This window comes from Conger conger, chromosome 16, assembly GCF_963514075.1.
Source record: "Conger conger chromosome 16, fConCon1.1, whole genome shotgun sequence".
Lineage (NCBI taxonomy): Eukaryota > Metazoa > Chordata > Actinopteri > Anguilliformes > Congridae > Conger > Conger conger.
In genome coordinates this window covers 39,897,398-39,907,996 of record NC_083775.1, presented here as the reverse complement: position 1 = coordinate 39,907,996, position 10,599 = coordinate 39,897,398, and the positions used below count along the sequence as shown (strand labels likewise).

At 41.2% G+C, this 10,599-nt stretch overlaps 1 protein-coding gene across 1 annotated transcript in view; it reads left to right on the top strand.

The window, feature by feature from the left end:
- asphd1 (aspartate beta-hydroxylase domain containing 1) overlaps positions 1-7,982 on the top strand; it is a 9,433-nt gene extending 1,451 nt beyond the window's left edge. The window contains exons 2-6 of the mRNA XM_061225309.1: positions 1-316; positions 1,137-1,343; positions 2,720-2,927; positions 3,775-3,888; positions 7,248-7,982. The exon at positions 1-316 is cut by the window's left edge and continues 225 nt beyond it. Coding sequence (XP_061081293.1) covers positions 1-316; positions 1,137-1,343; positions 2,720-2,927; positions 3,775-3,888; positions 7,248-7,357 — 955 coding nt within the window. The 3' untranslated portion in view covers positions 7,358-7,982. The remainder of the gene's footprint in view (positions 317-1,136; positions 1,344-2,719; positions 2,928-3,774; positions 3,889-7,247) is intronic.
- The last annotated feature ends 2,617 nt before the right edge of the window (positions 7,983-10,599 follow it).

Below are 10,599 nucleotides of genomic sequence, written 5' to 3'. Positions count from 1 at the left end.
CAGAGGAGGAGGAGGAGGAGGAGGAGGGGGAGGAGGGGGAGGGGGAGGCAGCGATGGCACGGACCCCTCGAGCGGCGCTGCCAAGATCGCTGTCGGCAATAGCGGAACCCCCTGCATCGCCATGGAGACGGGGGAGGAAGAGGAGGAAGAAGAGGCGGGGCGTCGCCGTGGCTACCTCACCCCTGTGCTGGGGCACACGCTGTTCCCCGCCCAGGCCCCGCCCACCAGCAGGAAGTTATATAGCGCCTTGCAGGAGTACGCCAAGCGCTACAGCTGGGCTGGAATGGGTCGGATCCACAAAGGCCTGAGGGACCAGGTGAGGCTGTGACACAAAAACTCCTCCCCATTCCACCTTACATCTCGCTTGAATTCTCCTTCTCACTTTCTATTCATTATTATCTTTTAATAAAAGCTGTATATAAGCAGTCCTCACCCCAGTCTGGAACGGCCGACTGTCTGCAACTGCAGCTGTGTTCCCGCGCGAAGTACGCTGCCAATGTGGGTGAGGTGGGACATCCATTTCAAATCCCATGTGCTGTAGTACAGAGGCAAAGGGACAGAAATGCTATGACTGTCCAAATACTTACGGACCTGACTGCATGAACACACCCCAGAACGTCTATTTACAACAATCAGCATTCAGGGTTAACCTCGGTCTTCCCTGGATTAAACACACAAAACCACAAAACACTGTACCAACTAGACGCTTTACAAAGCTGGTCTTTATGTGGTCCTCAGTGTGAGCATTTATGTGTTTATGCAGATGTTCACACGCCAGAAATAGCAACAGTTTACAGTCGGGAAAAAAAAACAGTTAGCTAACGTTAAACAAGCTGTCAAACTGAGCAAACTAACAGAATGCAGAATTCTCTCTCTCCTCCCTCTCCTCTCTCTCCATCTCACACCCCCCCTTTCTGTCTTCCTCTCTCTCCTCACACTCCTTCTCTGTCCCCCTCTCTCTCTTCCTCACTCTCCTCCCCCCGCCCCTCTCTCTCTCTCTCTCTCTCTCTCTCTGTCTCTCGCTCCTCACTCTCCTCCCTCCCCCCTCTCCCTCTCCCCTCTCTCTCTCCCTCCCCCCTCTCTTCCTCTCACACCTCCCCTCCCCCCCTCCCCCCTCTCTTTCTCTCTCTCTCTAGGCCAGACTCAGCGACCGCTCTTCCATCCAGAAGCCCCATCTCTTCTTCCTCCCCGACGTTCCCAGCACCCCCTTCTTCCCACGCGACGCCCATCGCCATGACATTGATGTCCTGGAGGCCAGCTATCCCATAATTCTGGCTGAGTTCCAGGCGGTGTACCAGTGGGGCATAGATGCCAAGCTGGGATGGACCTGCCAGGGGCCCAAGGTGTGTGGCTTCAGCTCTCAACAGGGTGTATGTGTGATGGAGATAGTCCACAGTCCAGCCAGTACACCAGATAAAGTGTTGCCCAGGAAACAGGGAGGAGGGAGGAGCCTCACTGCTGACTGCTCTGGCCAATCAGAATTCTGCATAAGCCGGAACAGCAGCTTGCTTGCTGGAATTACAAGATGAAAGCGATCGACTAGCCGAGGGTAATCAATGGCAACTCCGTTCTGGAAGTGAATGAAAATCCTCAATTCATTTTCCTGAATCAACTGAATTCATATGAATTCAGTGGTGCTCTGTGCTCAGCAGTGCTCTCTTTCCTCTTAATGATGTTGCACACGGCCTGTTTCGGTAAGCCTGTCGTTTGTCTCTGTTTTTTTTCTCTGTTCTTATTTCGCAGCCTCATAAGGGACTGCTTGCCTTTCATTGACGCCACTCTGGCCTTCGTATTGACAATAACAGACTCCAGAGGCAATCAAAAGCCTAGAATCAAGACCAGGGGCTCATTCCAATCACTAATTTCATCCTTGTGTCCTTGTGTCCTCGACATTGACCATCTTTAAGGACAGTCAAATCCAGTAAATGTTCCTTTGACAACCTAACGACCTAGGACCATCCTTTGTTGAAGTATTTTTTTGAAATGTCTGACATAAATGATCTACCTTTGGATCCACCTTTTCCCTTCTGCCACGTCTGTAACTGACATGGCAAACTGACGTTCAAAGGAGCAAGGGCATTCCATTAGCCTAATTCACATTTTCCTCATTTTTTTATCCCTTTCTTTTCTTGCCTCCCCAATGCGTGGAACTAGGAGCTACTAGCAACTGAGGAAAGAATGGCAGGAAAGGATGAAGGAGGAGAAAAAAACCAATTTGAATGAGCACTAGATATTGAAAGCTTGCAACCCTGTTCTGGATAAGCGGGTTAGGATAATGAATGAATTTATGAATATTGAAAGCTCTCTTATACCTGCACCAAGCAACCAACTGAACACACCTGACTAATCAGAAACACCTGTGTGGCCATTTGTCCAAAATATAATGGTGTCCTAAAATGGGGGGACTATCTATAAAACGCTTGTAACTTGTTACACAGATCACCTGATATGGATGTAAATGCCTTTAAATTAATGCTGACAGTCCACCCTTTAAGCACAAGTATTATTCGTTTCATTATTTCACTCATTGTTTCATTTCAAGCCCAATGCGCTGGAGAACAGAGCCAAAAGAACAGAAATTGTGTGCCTGTCCAAATACTTATGGACTGCACTGCATGTGTGATCTTACCCTCGTCACAGACATTTGAGGTAACGGCAATGACTGGTCGTGACCTTGTCACAGAAGTGTGATGTCATATCCTGTGTTTTGCCCCGGTAGGGTCAGGCGGTGTTCCCGCTGTATAGCGCGGGGGTGTGTGTGGCGGGGAACTGCCGGTCCTGCCCCTGTACATACCGCACCCTCCTCTCCCTCCGCACCTTCATCAGCAGCAACTCCCTGGGGGCCGCTGGCTTCTGGATCCTGGGGCCCGGGACCACGCTGGGGGGCGGCTACGGCCCCACCAACTCACGGCTGCGCTGCCACTTAGGTGAGGCCCTGACCGGTGCAGCCACTTTACATATACATATACATATTCATATTCATATACATATTCATATTCATATACATATACATATACATATTCATATTCATATTCATATACATATACATATACATATTCATATTCATATACATATTCATATTCATATACATATACATATTCATATTCATATTCATATACATATACATATACATATACATATTCATATTCATATTCATATACATATACATATACATATACATATACATATTCATATTCATATACATATACATATTCATATTCATATACATATTCATATACATATTCATATTCATATTCATATTCATATACATATTCATATTCATATACATATACATATTCAGATTCATATTCATATATATATATACATATTCATATACATATACATATACATATATATACAATACAATACATATTCATATACATATACATATTCATATACATATACATATTCATATTCATATACATATACATATATATACAATACAATACATATTCATATACATATTCATATACATATACATATACATATACGTATACGTATACATATACATATACATATACGTATACATATATACAATACAATACATATTCATATTCATATTCATATTCATATTCATATTCATATTCATATACATATACATGCATCTGAAATCATGAGTGCATTTCACTGCACATGTTCAGTGCTGTAGTTAACATTTCACTGCACATGTTCAGTGCTGTATTTAACATTTCACTGCAGATGCTGAGTGCTGTATTTGACATGTCCCTGCACATGCTCAGTTAACTGTGCCCTTTCACCCTCTCTGTGCCCCAGGGCTGCAGACGCCCCCTCAGTGTGAGCTGGTGGTGGGAGGGGAGCCCCAGTGCTGGTCAGAAGGACACTGCCTCCTGGTGGATGATTCTTTCCTACACACTGTCTCCCACAATGGTCAGTATACTACTACTACTGCTACTACTACTGCTGCTGCTACTACTACTACTACTACTACTACTACTACTAATAATAATAATAATAATAATAATAAGAATAATAATGGGTGCTGCAGTGGGTAGCACTGCCACCTCACAGCAAGGAAGTCCTGGGTTCGAATCCCCGTCGGCCGGGGCCTCTCTGTGTGGAATCTGCATGTTCTCCCTGTGTCTGCGTGGGTTTCCTCCGGGTACTCCGGTTTCCTCCCACAGTCCAAAGACATGCAGGTTAGGCTGATTGGAGAGTCTAAATTGTCTGTGGGTATGAGTGTGTGAGTGAATGGTGTGTGTGCCCTGTGATGGACTGGCGACCTGTCCAGGGTGTATTCCTGCCTTTCGCCCACTGTATGCTGGGATAGGCTCCAGCCCCCCTGCGATCCTGTTCAGGATAAGCGGGTTAAGATAATGGATGGATGGGTGGATAATATTAATAATATTAATCATCATCATCATCATCAAAATAAGAGCTTTATTTGTGCTTTAATGTAATGCGTTATAAGTGCTTTCCTCCATTAATTTATGGATCAAATTAGGAGTCAAACTGAATAAACGATAGAAGACTAAATTCCATTGCACATGTGATGTGGTTCATGTGGCCTTTTCAGATATAACCTAACCATAGAGGCTACCCAAATCCCTCCAAAATCTTGTGGATTTTTGATGTCAATTTCCCCATGTGCGAGCCAGTTCTTGATAGAGAGTATATACAGTCAGGTCCATAAATATTGGGACATCGACACAATTCTCCTCTTTTTGGCTCTATACACCACCACAATGGATTTGAAATGAAACGAACAAGATACACTTTAACTTTGACTTTCAGCTTTATTTTGAGGGTATCCAAATCCGGTGAACGGTGTAGGAATTACAACAGTTTCTATATGTGCCTCCCACTTTTTAAGGGACCAAAAAGTAATGGGATAATTGGCTGCTCAGCTGTTCCATGGCCAGGTGTGTGTTATTCCCTCATTATCTCATTTACAAGAATCAGATAAAAGGTCTATAGTTCATTTCAAGTGTGCTATTTGCATTTCGAATCTGTTGCTGTCAACTCTCAATATGAGATCCAAAGAGCTGTCACTTTCAGCCATCATTAGGCTGAAAAATCAAAACAAACCCATCAGAGAGATAGCAAAAACATTAGGTGTGGCCAAATCAACTGTTTGGAACATTCTTAAAAAGAAAGAACGCACTGGTGAGCTCAGCAACACCAAAAGACCACAGGAAACAACTGTGGTGGATGACAGAAGAATTATTTCCCTGGTGAAGAAAAACCCCTTCACAACAGTTGGCCAGATCAAGAACACTCTCCAGGAGGTAGGTGTATGTGTGTCAAAGTCAACAATCAAGAGAAGACTTCACCTTCAGTGAATATAGAGGGTTCACCACAAGATGTAAACCATTGGTGAGCCTCAAAAACAGGAAGACCAGATTAGAATTTGCCAAACAGCATCTAAAAAAGCCTTTACAGTTCTGGAACAACATCCTATGGACAGATGAGACAAAGATCAACTTGTACCAGAATGATGGGAAGAGAAGAGTATGGAGAAGGAAAGGAACTGCTCAGGATCAAAAACATACCACCTCATCAGTGAAGCATGGTAGTGGTAGTGTCATGGCGTGGGCATGTATGGCTGCCAATGGAACTGGTTCCCTTGTATTTATTGATGATGTGACTTCTGACAAAAGCAGCAGGATGAATTCTGAAGTGTTTCGGGCAATATTATCTACTCATATTCACCCAAATGCTTCAGAACTCATTGGACGGCGCTTCACAGTGCAGATGGACAATGACCTGAAGCATAAAGCAACCAAAGAGTTTTTTTAAGGCAAAGAAGTGGAATGTTATGCAATGGCCAAGTCTGAAGGGAAAATGCCCCAAGAACATGCAGGAACTGAAGACAGTTGCAGTAGAGGCCTGGCAAAGCATCACCAGGGATGAAACCCAGGTGATGTCTATGCATTCCAGACTTCAGGCTGTAATTGACTGCAAAGGATTTGCAACCAAGTATTAAAAAGTGAAAGTTTGATTTATGATTGTTAGTTTGTCCCATTACTTTTGGTCCCTTAAAAAGTGGGAGGCACATATAGAAACTGTTGTAATTCCTACACCGTTCACCTGATTTGGATGTAAATACCCTCAAATTAAAGCTTCGTTTCATTTCAAATCCATTGTGGTGGTGTATAGAGCCAAAAAGATGAGAATTGTGTCGATGTCCCAATATTTATGGAGCTGACTGTATCTGGTTTTCACCAGTGAGCAGTTTTTAGCCATAAAAACCATAAATAGGAGTACATAGTACTCAATCACTGGGTAATATCAAATTCATTTGATTATCTTCTGTATAATTGTATGAACTTTTATCAGGTTGGTCTGGATTCTATTACAGTCACAAAAGATGCATTACAGAGCCTATACTTTCATTTACAACAGAAATTAGGCATTCTGGAGAATATTTTCTGAAGGACAGGTTTGATGGATAAACTTAAAATCTTGTTGATGTAAATTGCTTGAGGCAGATCTACAGTAGGCGAAGGCAGCCATCATCACTAAAAGATAACTCTAAATCTCGCTCCCAAGACACCAACAGTGTCGTAAGATGATGAACCCATATTTGATATTTTTAAATGTGAAATCTTACTCCTGAGACGAAGAGCTGTTTCTCAATTTTTCCCTCTAGGGTAAGACTTTGGTTGACCTGGTTTAGATCACTGTAGCCCATATAAATCATGTAGATGCCCTTAGAAATTGTAAATGAATGTGATGTCCAATGTGATACACAATGTGCAACAAGCTACATTACTATCGTGCTCCACTGGCTGCTATAGCAGCTTTTGCATTTCAATGTTTTTATTTTTTATTTGCACACAAGGTATGAACAGGTAATGTATTTAAGGGACAGGTCAGGAAAGGTAGGAAACCCAAAGGCTCATACAAATATCCCCTTAGTGATATTAGCTAAGTTACATAAACAGACAAAATAGTAACAAAGACACTTCTTGATACGTTTTTTTGGAATAATGAAGAGTCTGATGACATTTTTATTGACGGTGTCTATTGTAATTCTGTCATTAATTAAATCTCAGTTCAATTTTGCTCTTTCTTCACACAGTGATGGCAGGTGGTCTGTTGTCATTTTTATTGATGGTAGTCTATGGCAAATATTCCAAAAACCCTAAAGATAGCTCTCACTCAAATAAATATATCATAAAATAAAACGAGTATGGAATGAGGAATTTTAGAAATAAACTTGCATTAAAGTAATTATTTACGTAGCTGACCAAATTCTGTCATTTGACATTTCCCCACACATGCAGGTGTAGCAGAAGATGGCCCGAGAGTGATCTTTAGCATTGACCTCTGGCACCCCAATGTTGCAGCAGCTGAGAGACAGGCCCTGGACTACATCTTCTCCCCAGAGCAATAGAACTACAACTCCCACTCTGCACTGGTCTTACTGCCTGTTCTAAAATTCTTACTGTTCTATGCTACACAATGTGTTCTTAAACCAAATTAAAGTCAAAACTAAATGGCATTTTCAAGCCTAGAGCTGAAACATTTGAACAAAGGACATATTTGGAGTTGGATATATTGCCAATGGTGATAATTAATACTCAGAACACAAATATACTTACAGATATTCAGGATTTGGGGATTTGTTGCTTTCGACTTTATAAAAATCAAGTATGTATGTCCCAGTGCTTCCTTAAAACTGTGAAGAAGAAAGAAGATGTTCATTCATGAATGAACATTGGCTTTCTAACTTTCATTCTCGTTTTGTGCCTGAAATGTTTTATTTTTCACTACGAACAAATTTATGACTTATACTGTGATGTAACCTGCAGTGCAATTGCTTGTCCGAGTCTCTGTTCAGAAAATCAAATGCTTATGTTCAGTGTGATGCCTTTGTCATATAAAAACCCCACTTGAACCTATTTTAATAGCTCATAATCACAGAAACCACATTATGAAGATAAATAAAAGAATGCATGCACATGTGATTGAATGTAAAAGCACCATAAACATAATAAACATATCTCTATTTCCCTGTGTCCTGAGTTGGTTTACAATTATTTAACAACTGTAATACTTAGAAAGCCATAGATGAATTTCTTTATTTCGAAATGTGAATTCAGGAGAGACAACAACATAATCCCTTTATATGACTAGTTTTTTAAAAAACATTTCTATTTTACAAGGCCTGTGCTTTGGTTTTGTGAATATTATTATTATGTAATATTACAAATATTTTGTGAATATTTGTGAATATTGCGAGATACTTGCGAGTACAAAATGTAATACACTGTTCAGTTCATTACTGAGATTATGGCTGATCGGACAGCTGGTTAGCTGGATAACTACACTCGTAAAAACCCTGCCAAGTCTGGACCACGGACTGAAGTAACAAGAGTTTTTGCTGGTATCCGGCTAAATCCGTAATCCTTCTTTGTGGAATGTGTTTATTTCTTCATGTGTTTTAGTATGAAAGAACATATTTCCATCCATCCATTATCTGAACCTGCTTATCCTGAACAGGGTCGCAGGGGGGCTGGAGCCTATCCCAGCATACATTGGGCGAAAGGCAGGAATACACCCTGGACGGGTCGCCAGTCCATCGCAGGGCACACACACCATTCACTCACACACTCATACCTATGGGCAATTTAGACTCTCCAATCAGCCTAACGTGCATGTCTTTGGACTGTGGGAGGAAACCGGAGTACCCGGAGGAAACCCACGCAGACACGGGGAGAACATGCAAACTCGGCACAGAGAGGCCCCGGCCGACGGGGATTCGAACCCAGGACCTCCTTGCTGTGAGGCGGCAGTGCTACCCACTGCACCGTCCGTGCCGCCCAAGAACATATTTGAGATTTCCAAATATTCATTTTCCAAAAGACTTAATTTTACAGAGACATTTTTGTATTTAATTAAAAAAATAACATATTACTATAAGCAATTGCCTACTTTTTACATGAAAACTTGATCAAGAGTGCCTGAGATCAGAAGCAAGGAGCCAACCAAAGTCTGCAGAAGAACTGTGGAAAGTTCTCCAACATGCTTGGAACAACCTCCCTGCTGATTGTCTTATAGAACTGCAGGACAGCGTTGGCCATCTCTGATGATGCAGTTTTAATGCCGAAGGGTGGTCACAAAAAGTTGATTCAGTTTTTAACTATTCTGCCAAATAAACTAAAATGCATACTAACACACACACTAACACATATTAACACACACACACACACACACACACACACACACACACACACACACACATTAACATACACACATACACACATACTAACACACACACACAGAAACACACACACACACACACAGATATTTAGCACTGGCTGTGTGGGGCAGCTGTGTGCTGGCTCACATATGAAAATGAAAACACACAACTATCAGCTATATCTGTTTCCCGGATCTGTTTTCCGGTTTGGCCTGTCCCAATCTGTAAATCAAATACGATTTCACTGAGTATTTGCTTAATGGGACTGCAGATTGTAACCAAAAGGGCTTCCTAATAGGATGAGACTAGGGCACTCCCTTTAAGGAGAGTGAAAGTGAGGGTGATATTGTGACTAGGTTTTTCAGGGTTCAGTGTAAAAATACCAATTTTATTTAAAAAAAGAGAGCTAGGTAACACAAAGTTAAAATTAAAACAAACAAATTAGTAGTCAATCCAAAAATAACAGAATAAAAAAGGTGCTACAGCAAAATTCTAGTTTCCACAAAGTGTTATCACTGGCTTGGTAACTCTTGGTAACTGGATAGATTTACAATATTGTGCAAGTACAATACAAATACAATGAATTACGCAGGATTAATACCTACTACTGGTGGGTAGAACACCACAACCAAAATTGGAACATGTTGAGCCAATCCCAGAACTGGTGTCTACCAGCCAGCAAATAAATGTGATGCCATCTTAAAGGCAATCAAGACCCTAAGGGTTGGGGGAGGACCCTTCTCTTAAGAGGAGCAGTAGTCACTTGTGATAAGGTCAGGTGCCATCACAATTGGCCAATCCCAGTAATAACAAGTGCCACAAGGGGGCACAGCACAGCAGATTACAATACAGTTTTTTTTACAATCACTTTGACGCTAATCTCACAAGTTTGTGCTCAATTTTCAAAACCTTAGACACAACACTCAAAACGGTAAGCACTGGTAACACTGCCTGTTTGCCTGTTCAAAACATGCATTGTGCATTCATATCTTTGAAGAAATCTTGCATTTCCCAACTCATTGGTTCAAGTAACGAATTTATTTTGAAATACTATAGGAACATTTGCTTAGATCACCCACAAAAAATACCTATAGCTGTTTAGTTGTTTTTATAATACTTTATAATGCATGAAAGAAATGTTTAAATGTTTTTAGTTTTTTTTGTGGTTTTAAATAAAGGGAATAGTGGAAGCAGTAGAAGAGAGTGGAATCATTGAACAAAATCAGAATACTGTAAAATTATAATTACAACATACTGTGGGTTTGTTTCAGGTTTTTTTTTTTTTTTTTACTATTGCAAACAAGCATTTTTTGATACTTTTTAGAACTTTTTTTAACTTTTGACAGTTAGTACAAGACCACTGTATGTGGAGGAAACTGAATGATTTTTCACTGCTTTCACAAAAAAATCAGGCTGAACCACCAAAAACCATA